At 38.3% G+C, this 18,619-nt stretch overlaps 2 protein-coding genes across 2 annotated transcripts; one reads left to right on the top strand and one right to left on the bottom strand.

Moving 5' to 3' along the window:
- Positions 1 to 8,676: 8,676 nt before the first annotated feature.
- On the bottom strand, positions 8,677 to 10,528 carry LOC146133357 (uncharacterized). The gene is made up of 4 exons (XM_083396426.1): positions 10,412 to 10,528; positions 9,608 to 9,735; positions 9,157 to 9,225; positions 8,677 to 8,804 (listed from the first exon to the last, which is right to left on the bottom strand). Exons 1-4 carry the CDS (start codon positions 10,521 to 10,523, stop codon positions 8,766 to 8,768), a joined length of 348 nt encoding a protein of 115 aa, XP_083252552.1. The 5' UTR covers positions 10,524 to 10,528; the 3' UTR covers positions 8,677 to 8,765.
- A 2,406-nt stretch (positions 10,529 to 12,934) lies between these two features.
- On the top strand, positions 12,935 to 17,027 carry LOC146133356 (uncharacterized). The gene is made up of 5 exons (XM_083397718.1): positions 12,935 to 12,943; positions 13,657 to 13,770; positions 14,453 to 14,524; positions 15,387 to 15,534; positions 16,585 to 17,027. Exons 1-5 carry the CDS (start codon positions 12,935 to 12,937, stop codon positions 16,905 to 16,907), a joined length of 666 nt encoding a protein of 221 aa, XP_083253844.1. The 3' UTR covers positions 16,908 to 17,027.
- The last annotated feature ends 1,592 nt before the right edge of the window (positions 17,028 to 18,619 follow it).

The following is an 18,619-nucleotide window of genomic DNA, read 5'->3' as shown; positions in this document are numbered from 1 at the left end:
GTTGATTGCACCTATAGTCCAACTTCCAACAGTTACACCTAATGTCCGCCACTGACTGCTATGCGCTTTGCCGATTAACCTACATCCATGACAGGCCCGACGTGTATTTCACGTGCTGTCTCGTCACGAAATTCAATAGAGTCTCGTTTTAAAAAACATTTCCCATATATATATACCTACAAATTTACATACATTCGACGGTATTTTTCTTTGAAGCTTGAAATCGAGAAAAATTAAAAAAAAAGCCCTATTCACGTAATGTTGATTCTTCGTGTGGCGACATCGATAAGATTGGGTTCTATAGCCAAATACAACAAACGCCACAACCTTCGAGCGTTAGAAATTGCAGGGTGGTTTCCAGCTGCTCTGTTTACATTGTGTCGAAACCAATTTTAAAATAGATATTACTGTTGTAGAGACGCAAGGCAAAACAAAAGGCGCAGTAAGCGATCTGCGGGCTACGAACAAACAAAAAAGTTTCAGGTAATCACAAAGGAAAACTCCGTAAAGATTTTTCAACAAAGCAACGGTGAGTTTTGATTGACACTCGGATTGTCGTCGGAAAGTTTTAAAGAATCCGAAAAACCAATGGATATATTTAGTTTCGTTCAAAGCGCTGATATAAACTGGCCTTGTGCTGTTGTTAACCAGGGGGATGAAAACGACCGACAAACAAAAAAGAACCTGTGGCATTTCGAAAAGGCCATGGAAAATTGCCTTCAAGTTACTTCGCGCTTACGTTGGCTGGGTCACGTACGACATAGCGAGAACTAGCTTGTAAACTAAATAAACCTCGTTTATTCGCCTTGTTATGTTTCCCCGTAAAGTATGTTTCCAAGAATAAGTCGGTAATTTCCAAAACTGTCACAGACTTACTTGTTTCACTTTGGGACAGTGTTTCGCAAGAAGGGGGTCAGACAATTGAGTAAATCGTACATTAATTTAAAGTCATGTTTGATTTGAAAACTACAGTTTGCAGGCAATCCAAAATTTTGCCTTTTTATAAATTTTGCGATTTTCTGCAAAAATCCAATTTTTAATACTACTGCAAATAAATATTAAAATGTAATCTCTGCAGATCTACCTTGCTTCAAATATTCCATAACTGTCTAAAAAACAAGAATAAGGTCATAGCAAATGAATTTCAAGTAAAAAATATGGATTAAACATAACCTAAATTTTCGCATTTTTACCCGATTTTGCGATTTTTGGCAAAAATTCATCTCGATTTCCTCACACCAATACATGTTCAAATGAGCTTAAACTTCGTATACAACGGTTTTAGGTGTCTATCTATCAAAATCCATATGAGGCAGGTGGATTTGAAAAAAAAGTGTTTTCGCGACCCGCCCTACTAAACATAGTTGGACCACGATTATATGGATTATGTAAGCCTTGTAGTATTACTTAACCCAAAATAGCTACAATTTTAATGTTTACGCAACACACCAAACCACTATTTTTGATTATTTTACCACCAGGTGTCTCAGTTGAACCGCTCGATCGCTGACCTCCAGGAGGAAAAGTCGATCTTCGTCCGGAGGTTGGAACAGCAGAAGACAGAGCTGGAGAGGTCCTCCGCATTGCAGGAATCCGCAAACAACGAGAGCCGGCCTTCGCCGGACCTGGAAGTGTCAATGGAAGAACACGAGTCGTTGGTCAAGAACATGTCCTTGCTTCAGGTGGGTTTTTCTCGAGATATTTGATTCAGCCAGTTAGCAAATATACTCCAATAGCTCTTCGAGTTGCTAATTATTGTAACGTAAGGTTTCACTAAGTCTTCAAATATTTAAATGGCTTTGATTTGATTTGATTGAAGAAAAACTATGATTTTCGAAAATCTTTTTAAATTTATTTTATGAGCAGCTTAATTTAAGTGTCTAGAAATCGCTGTAGTAAAACAATTATTTTTAACTTTTTGCTATTTTGTTGGCCATTGCGTTTATACTGTTGAGATTTATTTTAATATTTACTAACGTGGTAGAGCTGATACAGAATTCAGCATTGACTGGTACTCTTTTAGTTGCTGTTCAATTCTTTGCAGTGACAAAACTTTAACAGCGCCTAAGAAATTGGTACTTCAGTCGAATCTAATTTGTCTATAGCCTTCATCGTAATGTTATTGCGTGAAATATCGCCGGGTGACAATTGCAAGTTTTTGCGTTCTAATTCGTGCTTCGTGCATTTGACGTGTTTGAATTAATAAAAAGGCACTAAGCTGTCCAAGTATCACCACACTTTAAGTATTTTTGGTCACTGGCATTCATTCAATGAATCCCAAATCTTCTCATAGAATAGACAAAACCTGTCAGTTTATGAAAATTTTTTGCTTTTGCTCTAGGATCGCTTTACTAAAGTAATGACGGAGAAGGTGGACGCCCTAAGCAAAGTGGAGGAGCTCGAACACATCAATTTGCAGCTGCAAAACGAGTGCGACACCATCGGTAAGATAACGGCTAGCGTTTAAAACTGGCAAAAATTCAACTACAACAACATGGATCGAAATGGGCAACGTTTTTAACTTGCGTGTTTGATTGGAGAGTGAACTTACAGAATCGTTGTCGGTGTGATATAAATAAATTTACGTTAGGAAAGCGACTTTTGTCGGCTTTTTGCAGCCCACAAAAGAATTCGAATCGTTGATTCAATACAAAACTGTGAAACTCGACATGTACGATAGGCGCTTGATAAAGTGCTTGATGGTCCCAAGATTGTCAGCATCCGGGGATACAACGTTATGTGCGTATTGTTCGCGGGCCACACTCAATGTGGGCTGTACGAGTGCTCTAAAAAACTTATTATATGCCTTAATACTGAACGTTTCAAATAAATTGCATACAGTTTAAACACTTTTACACTTACTAATTTAAGATTACCCATCTCAATAATTTCCTCTCAAGGTACTCAAATATAAAACAAGTTTATATCGCTGAATTGAATAAATGTACGGCATTTCACATACAATGATGTCCACAACTTGTCCATATAACTGGGATTGTACCCAGAATAGCGCGTGATGTTTTTACCAGTAGATTTTCCAGTAGATTTCTTGGTTTTAGGACACATTATCTATGGTGTGGTAAGTGTTTAATGTTTCGTTTCTTTCAACCGTCAGGCGAGTACATCACATTTTACCACAACCAACGTCAGCTGCTCAAGCAGCGTCATCACGAGAAGGACGAGTACGTTTCGTTCATCGCTCAAGAACGAGAAGTTATGCAGGTGGGTCATGTATAGTTTTAACCCTAACCCAATTTCTCGTAATGCTATTGTATCGCAGATGGTTTTGTCGTCGTAATGCTATGGTATTGCAGATGGTTTTGTCGTCGTAATGCCATGGTATTGCAGATGGTTTTGTCGTCGTAATGCCATGGTATTGCATATGGTTTTGTCGTCGGAATGCTATGGTATTGTCGATGGTTTTGTCGTCGTAATGCTATGGTATTGCAGATGGTTTTGTCGTCGTAATGCTATGGTATTGCAGATGGTTTTGTCGTCGGAATGCTATGGTATTGTCGATGGTTTTGTCGTCGTAATGCTATGGTATTGCAGATGGTTTTGTCGTCGTAATGCCATGGTATTGCATATGGTTTTGTCGTCGGAATGCTATGGTATTGTCGATGGTTTTGTCGTCGTAATGCTATGGTATTGCAGATGGTTTTGTCGTCGTAATGCTATGGTATTGCAGATGGTTTTGTCGTCGGAATGCTATGGTATTGTCGATGGTTTTGTCGTCGTAATGCTATGGTATTGCAGATGGTTTTGTCGTCGTAATGCTATGGTATTGTCGATGGTTTTGTCGTCGGAATGCTATGGTATTGCATATGGTTTTGTCGTCGGAATGCTATGGTATTGCAGATGGTTTTGTTGTCGTAATGCTATGGTATTGTCGATGGTTTTGTTGTCGTAATGCTATGGTATTGTAGATTAATCTGCTTAAGATATTGCTGCCTTGTAGGTCTTATTTTGTGTTCCCGCTGTTAGTACGACCGCAAAATAAATTACGCATGAAATGCTGGAAGGTTTCATCGAGTGTTCCCTAAAACAGTGGTGCCTAAACATGGTTCGCGAAGGGTAAACAAGTGGGTCGCACAGGAACGATTTAAATCTGTCAAAAAAATCCTTCTATTCAATTTCGTTTTAATCCAACAAAAGCCGAACCGTATGCACCATACGGGTTTGTTTGGCTTCATCTTATTAAACTGAATTATTGCAACATAAAACAGTTTGGGCGGTATTCAAGTCTTTCAATAAATCTCGTAGAAGTTCACAAGTCAAGTTTAGTTGATAACAGAACTGTTTTGAAGTCAAATGGTTTCCTGGATCGAAATAGCAGACCATGTCCCGCATAACTAGTTTTTACAGCATTTACTGTGTAAATATAAACTTTTTGGCGCTTTACGCTAACAACTCTACGTTTTTAAAGAGGGTGTCAATTTTAAATGGTTAGCAACCGTTGTTTTGTTGTTTAACGTTTTATTAATTAATCTACTTTTATTTTTTGTTTGCAGCAAAAACTTGAAAAACTTCAAACGCTCGTGCGCACTCTCGTCAACGCGAAAGAGAGAAGAAGGCAAAGCGAGGCTGAACAGCATTTATCCTCGACGCCACAGAAGCAATCCGGAGCGAACTTCATCAGCGACAGCATATCACTTCAAGGTATAAAATATATTGTTGTTTTTTTCTAACCGTAATTTCTAACTTCAGATCGGTATCAATTTGTCAACCTACACAAGTCGAATTATGAATTATCAGGTCTAATGTCTCCAATATGTGCAACACACTTGTACGCGATATCATCATGAGCCAAACATTCGGCCTTCTGATCGAAATAACTTCATTACTGCTAACAAAATAATCAAAACTTAATACGTGTTTCCACAACAGAATCCTACCCGCTTCGAACAACAATAAGTTCTAAAAGTTTTATTATAAATGTGCTTTTACTATTTGTTTGTACACGCATTGGGTCGCAAGTCATGACTTAAATGCACAACATGGCATCGAATCGATACAGTTACCACCTTGTTATCGAACATACATAGATACTAGTCGGGTATCGCATACGACCCAATATTATCGCCATCCTTTAACTCAGTGGTCGGCAACCGCCGGTCCGCGAGGAGTTCGTCACCGGTCCGTAGCAGGGTTGCCAGATTTAAAATTTTATTTAAACCCAAACTGAACGCAATATGCCAAGAAACTTAAAAATAAGGCAAACAACAATTAAATGTAGTTTTCTATTCAAAACACAGTAACTTTCGTTTAAACATACTCCACGGTTGATTGGTATGATAAAAAGTCTTAATTAGTATTAAGCACTGGTGAGGTTCAAAACAAACGAGTGTGCTGTGGCCATATGAGATGCATTGCAAAATGATTTATTATTTGACGTTCAGGCAAGAAAGTTTTAGAAACAAGCACATGCATTTTAATTAGTTTATTAAAAAAAAGATGCAATAAGTTACCTTTACTGAACATTTGTTGTTTTTAAAGCCGGCCCGCGGAAAATTTTTAGTTTCAAACCGGTCCGCAGGACCAAAAAGATTGCCGACCCCTGCTTTAACTCATCAAAGCAACGCAAAACTTCACCCGCCATTTTCCGCGCAGAATCCGCGGAAACCTCGCCTTCCGAATGGCCAGACATGAGCGAAGACGATGACGTCAAACAGCGTATCGCGTCACGGCCCGACATCCTCCCCGACAACGCCCCCCTGTCCGGGAAAAGTCCCCACGAGCGCTCAACCACCACCGAGCCCCACCCGGGCAAAACTACGCGCCTCGACGCGGGCGAGGAAGTCCCCGAAGCGCAACAGACCGCCAGCCAGATTATGAGCCTGCTGGAACAAATGCAGAAACCAAACTATTTAAGTGGGCACGACAGGCCACAGGGCTTCTGCTTGAAGTACATGGGAAGGTATACAGCCATCTGAGCGCCGCGTCAAGTTTTTTTTTCCTTCGAATTTCGGAGCTATGAAAGATCCAACGCCGCCCAGTGACGGTTTATTTTTCGTAAAGCATTTTGTATGCGGTCGCCTAAATCAGGCACTTGTTTGGGCATGCGACAACTAAGGGTTTATACCAGAGACGTGTGATCAGGCGCTATACATAATTCAATTCGAGTTATATATGTCTTGCGGGTTGCGACGATTTGCCCTTGTGGTTACTGGTTTACTGCAATTTAAAAGTAGAGTTTACTCAATCATAATATGCGAATTTAACGATTTGTATTAGAATAATTCCTAAGACTTTGCTTGGTTATCAACAGTTAAATGATGGAAATATTTCACCGACAATCTTTTTTAGTCGTTTAAAATAAAGTAAAGCTAACGAGTCCTCCAACTAAGTACAAAAAGCCTAGCAAAAAGGCAAAAGAATCGCTTTTAATAAATATGCTACAGGAGCCTATAGTTTTTAGATTGGCTCGTGGCTTGGACATTTTCTTTACGCATGCTATATGAGTGATTGTACATCTATGGAAACACCTCACTGTTCAATATTACAAACCTAGTCAAATGACTAACCCTCGACTAAAACGAAACCATGCTGTCGCAAACCCAAACGCTCATGTAAAGTATAGGTGCTGTTTTACTAAGGAACTAAATTCAGTGGCAAACGATTGTTTACCGCCAGTTGCAAATGCGTTGCGTGTTTTGTCTATAGGAAGCGCGCAACACAAAATTAACCCAAAGTGCTGTTTATTTACGAAGACACGAAATATCCTTTACACTGCGTTTTGTAACGCGACGATATGCAACACGTGCAATATCAAGTATTGGTGCTATCGGGCAACGAGCCCCAAATGCCCTTTTTGAGCGCTTCTAAGTCGCATTTTTTTTTGTATTTATTCGCTTTCTCGGGAGCTTTGGTTTGTTGCGTTACTTTGTGTACAGTTACAGCACTTGCTTGCATATTTCGAAAATTTATTGCCTTTGCTGTTATTAATATTATATACTTGTTATTCTTGCTATTAGAAGATCCGGTGTCCTGAAAAGTTGTCGCTTGTGGCAGTCTTGAGTATTTTCTTCGATATAGGGCAGAGATGGCGAACCACTTTTGTGACACACCACAGATTTTTAAGGACCCACTTGTTCCTGTAGAAATACAAACAAGTTATCAATCATTTTCAGGAAATGATAAATTTAAAAATAAGTTTTTCGCTATGTAGCCTTACTATTTAAATCGTGGTTGCCCATCTGTGGGTCGTGCAAAGAAAGTAGGTGTACGGTACGTTAACTGCTTTTCAACAAATGCGTGCAAAAAGCAGACACTAAACGCATTTTGTTTATCGCTGTAAAACGTGGCGATCCTTTAAGCTTAAAGGGAAACTGGAAAGTAAGAGCTCGCAGACTAAAAAAATCTGAAAATCCTGGATAAACCATGCTGAAAAGCTTTCTACTGAATTCCTGTAATCCCATAAAAATTGCTGTAGCATTTGTTAACTATTTTGGTTTCAATATCTGTGAAAATCCGAATTTGGAAATCGTATGAAAACCTTGGTTGCCAACCGAGACGATAACACTTGAACCGACGCAACATCAAAGTTTCGCATAAAATTAGCAAATAACTAAATACATGACCCACTTGAGCATTTTGTAAGGATTAAGATCGTGTTTGTAACCCGCGCGATGAAAAGGTTCGCCATCCCTGATACAGGGCATTTTGTTTAGCAGCTGTAGTGAAGAACGTTTTTGTTTCGAAATAACTAATCGATACAAGTGTGTAGCAACATGTTTCCATTAATAGAGAATTTATTCGGTGCCATGGTTGCCGATTGTACCAAGCATTTTTATTTGCCTTTACTTACGAACGCTCATCTTAGAAGACTATAAGTTGTGTTGCTTTTAGCTTTTAGTGTCGCAAGTTTACCGCTATAGGTTTACAATGTGGTGCATGAACGAAGATGGTTTACAAAAAAAAACGATAGTTGCTTGCAATTGTGGATTCTTTTCTAAAAGGCACACACATCCATCCACGGTGCACAAATGTTAATAACTAAGCAAATGAAGACCTTTCTTTGAGGCAAATTCCAAAAGGTCAATGTTGCCATTCATCTGCCTACCGTCGAAATGAGACCCAGACGTTTGAAGCAGCAAAACCTTTCCAAATAACATTTTATTAATAGCAATGTTCTATTACCGCCAGCAATTTGCAATCTATTGTTGTTTTGCAAGAAAGTGGGCTACCCGGATTCCAAGCCAAGCACTACTTTTAGCAACAAAATTTCGCGGAATAACACCTAATCCTACGTAAAATAACTAAAGTTCAAGTTGAGTTTTATTTAATTTTGTTTACTGACCAAACTAGCGTCACCTCTTGTTCAAACAATGTTAATCAACGTACTTCTTTGTAAAGGTTCTGAAACAAATCTCCAAAGATTTATATATAGCTCTGGATAACGTCCAGAATATAGGAAAGCTTGCCTATACTGTCACACCTTTCCTATATACCTTTACCATTGGTCGTACCTGATCATCATAAAAACAAACATTTAGAGTGCACACGACATTGCATTTCGCACTTAAATACAAGAGAAAAAATGGGAAAGATTTCAGCACAATAGCATGCAAGGTTTCAGCACGAAAAAAAAACTAACCAGCTCGGCGAAGGTAAAGAAACAAATAAAAATTAATCTATAAAACAAGAAAACTTCACACTTGTCTGTTAAAGAGGCTACAGAAAATAAATAAATTCGTGGCATTTCTACAAAGTAGGGTAAAACGATCTTAAAACCAGATCATCTTCGAACTCATTTTTCCCGGCCTTTAACTTCGCTCAATACGTTGTTCTTTGTGCTCGAGTTCCTGTAATTCACAAACAAAATTAACGGATTACAATGACATCTTGGTAAATCTATAAATAAGCCTACGGTACCTTTTAATATAATGTATAAATAAAAAAAGTTCTTCAACCGACTAGTATTATTGGGTATTTGTAAACTTTTTTGTTAAGTTCAGGTTTTACGCAGTACCTCGTTACCTGACAATGGTGTTTAATTATTATTATTTATTAGTGGTTAGTGCTAATAATTCAAAATAACTGTATTTTTGTTGTCACACTTAAATTTATTTTGTATAGTGTTGAAATAACGTGGCTTGACATCGGTTACACAAGTTGGTTTTTAATATTACTACTTCTGATGCATTTATTTCTCACCATTCTAATTTGTACAAGAGTGCAGCAAGGACAGCACAACGATGCAAGACAATCATCTGCGAACGTGCCCTGAAGGTAGAAAATAGAAATTTGTAGCTTATGTGAATTTCAAATTCATTTTACACGAATTTGTCTAAGAAAGTTTGATAAATTTCGAATGGATATAGTGATGACAAAAGTTAAAAAAAAATAATTTTTTTTCTTACAAATCCAAGATAGGTCTTAATTTGAGCATAAATATTAAAAAGGCTTTTTTAGTATTTGCCCCATAAATATTTCGTTAAGAAAACAATAGCTGGAAAAGTTATTCATTCAATTTTCACCGAAGTAGTGAAGCAAATTCGGATTGTTACAGTAAAACATTCATCGGATCGAATCAAAAGTTTTCCCTGTATACACTAAAAACCTTCGAATACACTAATTTTTTTTCTCGGAAAAGTTAATAGTTTACTTCAATTCCTTTCTCAGTTCTAGTTGCCTGTCTGGTCATCGCCATGCAGTAAGAGCCGCAAGGGTAGCAAAGCGCGGCCAAACAACATTCCTCGAAGAAACCCTGGTTGGTGTCTTCAGCAGTTTGCCCTAAACAACACACGTTAGTTTTAGTTATTGTTGTACATTCAAGGGGCAAATCCGAACAAGGAATTAAAAATCTCTGATTTTTCATTGAGTAGGGCCTATTATAATGACAACTCCACTATGCCCGCAAAAAACACTTATTTGCTTTAGCTGGGTTATATTTGCAAAATGTTCTATTTAGAAAAAATGGGTACCACGGCAATATGGAAGTGCAAAATGAGGTTTGTTTATATTCAAGTAGTAAAATAGGCAAAAACTGTTTTCGCGAAGAGACATTGTACACATACATTTCTTGCTCCGTTATATTATTGTAAAATGCTGCATACTAACACTATTGCGTATTACATAATATATTCAATAGAATCATTGGTGTTTAAGTACTTCTTAAAAAAAACCATCACGCTGTCGAAGTTTCTAAAATTTATTGACTTGATTTTATATAGTAACATACAATATAAGTTTGAACCGACAATATAATCAATAACTTAAGCAAAAGAAGTTGGAACTGTAGCCTACATTGTACATCCTAAGAAATCTCAAACACAGAACGAACGAAAGAGCCGCATAAAACTGGACCATGACGGCATGCGGCCCGCGAACCGCGTGTTGGCTCTACTGGTCTGCGGGCTATAAACTATTTAAGGTGACTTTTAACAAACTTTCTTATTCGTCTATTCACCTGCCAATACACATGGGAGCAGAAAGGCTTTTATGCAGAGGGTTTTGTTACGGAAGCATCCCGACAATTGATATTTCCACGTGTTCTTCTCGTCTTTATCTTGTCCTGTCATTATCGCCAATAACTATAATGGTGAAACTAAAACAAAAAAATTGTGGTCATACGCTAAGTTTGCGTCAGTTTGTTTGGGTCTCGTAGTAGTACTATTAGGCCTAACAGAATCTTAGTTTTATTATACACAAAATAAGAAATATCTGAGACATTTAACGAATTGTAAAACCAACCGAAAACGAATTTTGTCGATTGACAATAAGCAGCCATATATTGTTTTAGTTCAGTCAAGTGCTGGATTAAGTGAACGAAGTTTTGTGTTCAGGGTCTCCGTTTTGAGTTCTTCTGGTTATAATTAAGTAATGCTATCTTGATAAATGAAGGGAATTAAGACACTCACACATATGTGTTTAATAACAACTGTGATCTAGCCCTTCGTAAGCTGCTTTTTGACAAACGATTATGGCTTCCGTATCGTTGGTCAAAAAACAGCTTCTGAGGGGCTATATCACAGTTGTTATTAAACCCACATGTGTGTGTCTTTTATTGAATGATACGATACTGTTGATTCCCTTCAATATGAAGTTGCTTGTACTAACAGAATGCAGCAGGTATTAGCGTATGGTTGTTTCTCGACTCGCTCCTCTCTATGCCGGTGTATAGCTCACTCTTTTCTAGAGCAACGGCCCGGTATGACCAAAGGTCCTGTATGACCGGAGGTCGTGGGCTCGAACCTCACTGCGGGCTGGTTGTTTTTCTGGCCTGCCTTGCTTGCATCATTGATCGACAGATTCGGTGAGTATTTCCCATTGTTACACTTAATTTCAAATACGCTTAGGCTGACTAAAACTCAGAAGAAATATTGTTTAGATCAGATTAAAAACCTAAATCTCAGTAACGCGGTTACCTGTTTTATGACGACGTTTTGCTAATCTATAGCTTTTGAAAGCTGCTACTATTGTATCACACAGAAATCTTAAAATAGTCATTTGGGCCAATTATATTAGCTATGAATTCCAAATCTGTCGGAGCCGATGTTACAGGGACTTAACAAGTGGCTGTAGTTGTAATTAATTGTCAACGATAATGACTGTTGATTGCACCTATAGTCCAACTTCCAACAGTTACACCTAATGTCCGCCACTGACTGCTATGCGCTTTGCCGATTAACCTACATCCATGACAGGCCCGACGTGTATTTCACGTGCTGTCTCGTCACGAAATTCAATAGAGTCTCGTTTTAAAAAACATTTCCTATATATATATACCTACAAATTTACATACATTCGACGGTATTTTTCTTTGAAGCTTGAAATCGGGAAAAATTAAAAAAAAAGCCCTATTCACGTAATGTTGATTCTTCGTGTGGCGACATCGATAAAATTGGGTTCTATAGCCAAATACAACAGACGCCACCACCTTCGAGCGTTAGAAATTGCAGGGTGGTTTCCAGCTGCTCTGTTTACATTGTGTCGAAACCAATTTTAAAATAGATATTACTGTTGTAGAGACGCAAGGCAAAACAAAAGGCGCAGTAAGCGATCTGCGGGCTACGAACAAACAAAAAAGTTTCAGGTAATCACAAAGGAAAACTCCGTAAAGATTTTTCAACAAAGCAACGGTGAGTTTTGATTGACACTCGGATTGTCGTCGGAAAGTTTTAAAGAATCCGAAAAACCAATGGATATATTTAGTTTCGTTCAAAGCGCCGATATAAACTGGCCTTGTGCTGTTGTTAACCAGGGGGATGAAAACGACCAACAAACAAAAAAGAACCTGTGGCATTTCGAAAAGGCCATGGAAAATTGCCTTCAAGTTACTTCGCGCTTACGTTGGCTGGGTCACGTACGACATAGCGAGAACTAGCTTGTAAACTAAATAAACCTCGTTTATTCTCCTTGGAATGTTTCCCCGTAAAGTATGTTTCCAAAAATAAGTCGGTAATTTCCAAAACTGTCACAGACTTACTTGTTTCACTTTGGGACAGTGTTTCGCAAGAAGGGGGTCAGACAATTGAGTAAATCGTACATTAATTTAAAGTCATGTTTGATTTGAAAACTACTGTTTGCAGGCAATCCAAAATTTTGCCTTTTTATAAATTTTGCGATTTTTTGCAAAAAATCCAACTTTTAATACTACTGCAAATAAATATTAAAATGTAATCTCTGCAGATCTACCTTGCTTCAGTTATTCCATAACTGTCTAAAAAACAAGAATAAGGTCATAGCAAATGAATTTCACTTAAAAAATATGGATTAAACATAACCTAAATTTTCGCATTTTTACCCGATTTTGCGATTTTCGGCAAAAATTCAACTCGATTTCCTCACACCAATACATGTTCAAATGAGCTTAAACTTTGTATAAAACGGTTTTAGGTGTCTATCTATCAAAATCCATATGAGGCAGGTGGATTTGAAAAAAAAGTTTTTTCGCGACCCGCCCTACTAAACATAGTTGGACCACGCTTATATGGATTATGTAAGCCTTTTAGTATTACTTAACCAAAAATAACTACAATTTTAATATTTACGCAACAGACCAAACCACTATTTTTGATTATTTTACCATCAGGTGCCTCCAAATTTAGATCTTTGAAAACCAATAAATTTTATATGAATAGCTTTGAAATCATTTCAAATATATATGTGGTAATTGCTGTAACGTCCGTTCGATTTAGGTCTTTGAAAATATATAAATTTTATGTGAATATCTTCTCAATTATTTGAAATATATATGTGGCAAACCTTGTAACGTCCGTTTGATTACAATGAAAATTTTGCTCCAAGCAGAAGGTAAGAGATTTATTTTAATATTTACTATCGTGGTAGAGCTGATACAGAATTCAGCATTGACTGGTACTCTTTTAGTTGCTGTTCAATTCTTTGCAGTGACAAAACTTTAACAGTGCCTAAGAAATTGGTACTTCAGTCGGAGTATCTAATTTGTCTATAGCCTTTATCGTAATGTTATTGCGTGAAATATCGCCGGGTGACAATTGCAAGTTTTGGCGTTCTAATTCGTGCTTCGTGCATTTGACGTGTTTGAGTTAATAAAAAGGCACTAAGCTATCCAAGTATCACCACACTCTTAAGTATTTTTGGTCACTGGCATTCATTCAATGAATCCCAAATCTTCCCGTAGAATAGACAAAACCTGTCAGTTTATGAATTTTTTTTTTGGTTTTGCTCTAGGATCGCTTTCCCAAAGTAATGACGGAGACGGTGGACGCCCTGAGCAAAGTGGAGGAGCTCGAACACATCAATTTGCTGCTGCAAAACGAGTGCGACACCATCGGTAAGATAACGGCTAGCGTTTAAAACTGGCAAAAAATCAACTACAACAACATGGATCGAAATGGCCAACGTTTTTAACTTGCGTGTTTGATTGGAGAGTGAACTTAAAGAATCGTTGTCGGTGTGATATAAATAAATTTACGTTAGGAAAGCGACGTTTGTCGGCTTTTTGCAGCCCACAAAAGAATTCGAATCGTTGATTCATTACAAAACTGTGAAACTCGACATGTACGATAGGCGCTTGATAAAGTGCTTGATGGTCCCAAGATTGTCAGCATCCGGGGATACAACGTTATGTGCGTATTGTTCGCGGGCCACACACAATGTGGGCTGTACGAGTGCTCTAAAAAACTTATTATATGCCTTAATACTGAACGTTTCAAATAAATTGCATACAGTTTAAACACTTTTACACTTACTGATTTAAGATTACCCATCTTAATAATTTCCTCTCACGGTACTCAAATATAAAACAAGTTTATATCGCTGAATTGAATAAATGTACGGCATTCCACATACAATGATGTCCACAACTTGTCCATATAACTGGGATTGTACCCAGAATAGCGCGTGATGTTTTTACCAGTAGATTTCTCGGTTTTAGGGCACATTTCTATGGTGTGGTAAGTGTTTAATGTTTCGTTTCTTTCAACCGTCAGGCGAGTAAATCACACTCTACCACAACCAACGTCAGCTGCTCAAGCAGCGTCATCACGAGAAGGACGAGTACGTTTCGTCCATCGCTCAAGAACGAGAAGTTATGCAGGTGGGTCATGTATAGTTTTAACCCTAACCCAATTTCTCGTAATGCTATGGTATTGCAGATGGTTTTGTCGTCGTAATGCTATGGTATTGCAGATGGTTTTGTCGTCGTAATGCTATGGTATTGCAGATGGTTTTGTCGTCGTAATGCTATGGTATTGCAGATGGTTTTGTCGTCGTAGTGCTATGGTATTGCATATGGTTTTATCGTCGGAATGCTATGGTATTGTCGATGGTTTTGTCGTCGGAATGCTATGGTATTGTAGATTAATCTGCTTAAGATATTGCTGCCTTGTAGGTCTTATTTTGTGTTCCCGCTGTTAGTGCGACCGCAAAATAAATTACGCATTAAATGCTGGAAGGTTTTATCGAGTGTTCCCTAAAACAGTGGTGCCTAAACATGGTTCGCGAAGGGTCAACAAGTGGGTCGCATAGGAACGATTTAAATCTGTCCAAAAAATCCTTCTATTCAATTTCGTTTTATTCCAACGAAGGCCGAAATATTGCACCATACAGGTTTATTTGGCTTTATCTTATTAAACTAAATTATTGCAACATAAAACAGTTTGGGTTGTATTCCAATCTTTCAATAAATCTCGTGTAAGTTCACAAGTCAAGTTTAGTTGATAACAGAACTGTTTTGAAGCCAAATGGTTTATTAAATAGTTCAATGGACAGGGGCCAGTCCTGGGTAGAAGTAGCAGACCATGTCCTGTATAACTAGTTTTTACAGCATTTACTATGTAAATATAAACTTTTTCGCGCTCTCTACGTTTTTAAAGGGTTGTCAATTTTAAATGGTTAGCAACCGTTGTTTTGTTGTGTAACCTTTTATTAAGTAATCTACTTTTATTTTTTGTTTGCAGCAAAAACTTGAAAAACTTCAAACGCTCGTGCGCACTCTCGTCAACGCGAAAGAGAGAAGAAGGCAAAGCGAGGCTGAACAGCATTTATCCTCGACGCCACAGAAGCAATCCGGAGCGAACTTCATCAGCGACAGCATATCACTTCAAGGTATAAAATATATTGTTGTTTTCTTCTAACCGTAATTTCTAACTTCAGATCGGTATCAATTTATCAACCTACACAAGTCGAATTATGAATTATCAGGTCTAATGTCTCCAATATGTGCAACACACTTATACGCGATATCATGAGCCAAACATTCGGCCTTCTGATCGAAATAACTTCATTACTGCTAACAAAATAATCAAAACTTAATACGTGTTTCCACAACAGAATCCTACCCTCGAACAGAACACATAATTGCGTACGCTAAAAAAATCTACAAGTCCAATAGCTTGAGAAGCACGCCGCTTCGAACAACAATAAGTTGTAAAACTTTTATTATACATATGCTTTTACCATTTGTTTGTACACGCATTGGGTCGCAAGTCATGACTTAAACTTAAATGCACAACTTAATATGGCATCAGATCGATACAGTTACCACCTTGTTATCGAACAAACACCAATCTAGCATGTCGGGTATCGCATACGACCCAATATTATCGCCATCCTTTAACTCAGTGGTTCTCAAACTTATTCTAAAAAATTACGCAACGGTCCCCTAGCAATTTTTTCAGTTGCTCGCGGTCCCCTTAAAAATACACATAAATAAACATAAAATAACACGTTAGAATTAGACGGGTGCACATACAGTCTTAGGTAGGCTTGTTGATCCCGTATTTACTATTTTAACGCTAACGAAATCACTTTATTTGAGCGAAGCAATCACGATAAGTTTTAAACCGCGAACGTACAACCCACAATGGCAGCACAGCAAGCTCTGGAAACGTAATTCTTATTAGCACAACGCTCCATTATGACGTCACAATGCACAATTCAGCTCAAAGCATGCAATCACGTGAATGAACAACTAATCGTAGCTTTTGATGACGAGCGCAAACACGTTGAAATTAAAATGTTCTCCTTCAGGAGGTCTAGTTGATTTTTGTTAGGTGCTTCGCGGTCCCAGAAAATTGGCTCGCGGGCCCCAGTTTGAGAACCACTGCTTTAACTCATCAAAGCAACGCAAAACTTCACCCGCCATTTTCCGCGCAGAAACCGCGGAAACCTCGCCTTCCGATTGGCCAGACATGAGCGAAGACGATGAGGTCAGACAGCGTATTGCGTCGCGGCCCGACATCCTCCCCGACAACGCCCCCCTGTCCGGTGAAAGCCCCTGCGAGCGCTCACCCACCTCCGAGCCCCACCCGGGCAAAACGACGCGCCTCGACGCGGGCGGGGAAGTCCCCGAAGCGCAACAGACCGCCAGCCAGATTATGAGCCTGCTGGAACAAATGCAGAAACCAAACTATTTAAGTGGGCACGACAGGCCACAGGGCTTCTGCTTGAAGTACATGGGAAGGTATACAGCCATCTGAGCGCCGCGTCAAGTTTTTTTTTCCTTCGAATTTCGGAGCTATGGAAGATCCAACGCCGCCCAGTGACGGTTTATTTTTTGTAAAGCATTTTGTATGCGGTCGCCTAAACCAGGCACTTGTTTGGGCGACATTAAGTTTAAAAGGTTTATACCAGAGACGTGTGATCAGGCGCTATACCTAATTTAATTCGAGTTATATATGTCTTGCGAGTTGCGACGATTTGCCCCTGTGGTTACTGGTTTACTGCAATTTTAAAGTAGAGTTTACTCAATCATAATATGCGAATTTAACGATTTGTATTAGAATAATTCCTAAGACTTTTCATGCCTGATTAGTTAAATGATGGAAATATTTCACCGGCAACCTTTTTTAGTCGTTTAAAATAAAGTAAAGCTAAACGACTCCTCCAACTAAGTACAAAAAGCCTAGCAAAAAGGCAAAAAAATCGCTTTTAATAAATATGCTACAGGAGCCTATAGTTTTTAGATTGGCTCGTGGCTTGGACATTTTCTTTACGCATGCTATATGAGTGATTGTTGTACATCTATAAAAGCACCTCACTGTTCAATATTACAAACTTAGTCAAATGACTAACCCTCGACTAAAACGAAACCATGCTGTCGCAAAAGTATAGGTGCTTTTTTACTAAGGAACTAAATTCAGTGGCAAACGATTGTTTAGATTTAACGCCAGTTGCAAATGCGTTGCGTGTTTTGTCTATAGGAAGCGCGCAACACAAAATTAACCCCAAGTGCTGTTTATTTACGAAGACACGAAATATTGTATTTATTCGCTTTCTCGGGAGCTTTGGTTTGTTGCGTTACTTTATGTACAGTTACAGCACTTGCTTGCATATTTCGAAAATTTATTGCCTTTGCTGTTATTAATATTATATACTTGTTATTCTTGCTATTAGAAGATCCGGTGTCCTGAAAAGTTGTCGCTTGTGGCAGTCTTGAGTATTTTCTTCGATATAGGGCAGAGATGGCGAACCACTTTTGTGACCCACCACAGATTTTTAAGGACCCACTTGTTCCTGTAGAAATAAAAACAAGTTATCAATCATTTTCAGGAAATGATCAATTTAAAAATAAGTTTTTCGCTATGTAGCCTTAGTATTTAAATGGGGGTTGCCCATCTGTGGGTCGTGCAAAAAAAGTAGGTGTACGGTACGTTAACTGCTTTTCAACAAATGCGCGCAAAAAGCAGACACTAAACGCATTTTGTTTATCGCTGTAAAACGTGGCGATCCTTTAATAAGGGAAACTGGAAAGTAAGAGCTCGCAGACTAAAAAATTCTGAAAATCCTGGATAAACCATGCTGAAAAGCTTTCTACTGAATTCCTGTAAGCCCATAAAAATTGCTGTAGCATTTGTTAACTATTTAGGTTTCAATATCTGTGAGAATCCGAATTTGGAAATCGTATGAAAACCTTGGTTACCAACCGAGACGATAACACTTGAACCGACGCAACATCAAAGTTTCGCATAAAATAAGCAAATAACTAAATACATGACCCACTTGAGCATTTTGTAAGGATTAAGGTTGTGTTTGTACTCGCGCGATGAAAAGGTTCGCCATCCCTGATACAGGGCATTTTGTTTAGCAGCTGTAGTGAAGAACGTTTTTGTTTTGAAATTACAACGCTCATCTTAGAAGACTATAAGTTGTGTTGCTTTTAGTGTCGCAAGTTTACCGCTATAGGTTTACA

This window comes from Ascidiella aspersa, chromosome 9, assembly GCF_963924565.1.
Source record: "Ascidiella aspersa chromosome 9, kaAscAspe10.2, whole genome shotgun sequence".
Classification (NCBI taxonomy): domain Eukaryota; kingdom Metazoa; phylum Chordata; class Ascidiacea; order Phlebobranchia; family Ascidiidae; genus Ascidiella; species Ascidiella aspersa.
The sequence above is the reverse complement of the archived record's forward strand: the minus strand, read 5'-3'. Positions and strand labels throughout refer to the sequence as shown.

Bases quoted from the DNA above. Each gene is read 5' to 3' on its own strand.
- LOC146133357 (XM_083396426.1), bottom strand. From the start codon at position 10,523: ATGACAGGACAAGATAAAGACGAGAAGAACACGTGGAAATATCAATTG. The intron at 9,736-10,411 runs GTGAATAGACGA...TGTGTTGTTTAG, and splicing joins GCTCCCATGTGTATTGGCAG to GGCAAACTGCTGAAGACACC. The intron at 8,805-9,156 runs GTGAGAAATAAA...TGTGAATTACAG, and splicing joins CTCTTGTACAAATTAGAATG to GAACTCGAGCACAAAGAACA.
- LOC146133356 (XM_083397718.1), top strand. The intron at 14,525-15,386 runs GTGGGTCATGTA...TTTTGTTTGCAG, and splicing joins AAGAACGAGAAGTTATGCAG to CAAAAACTTGAAAAACTTCA. The intron at 15,535-16,584 runs GTATAAAATATA...TTTTCCGCGCAG, and splicing joins CGACAGCATATCACTTCAAG to AAACCGCGGAAACCTCGCCT.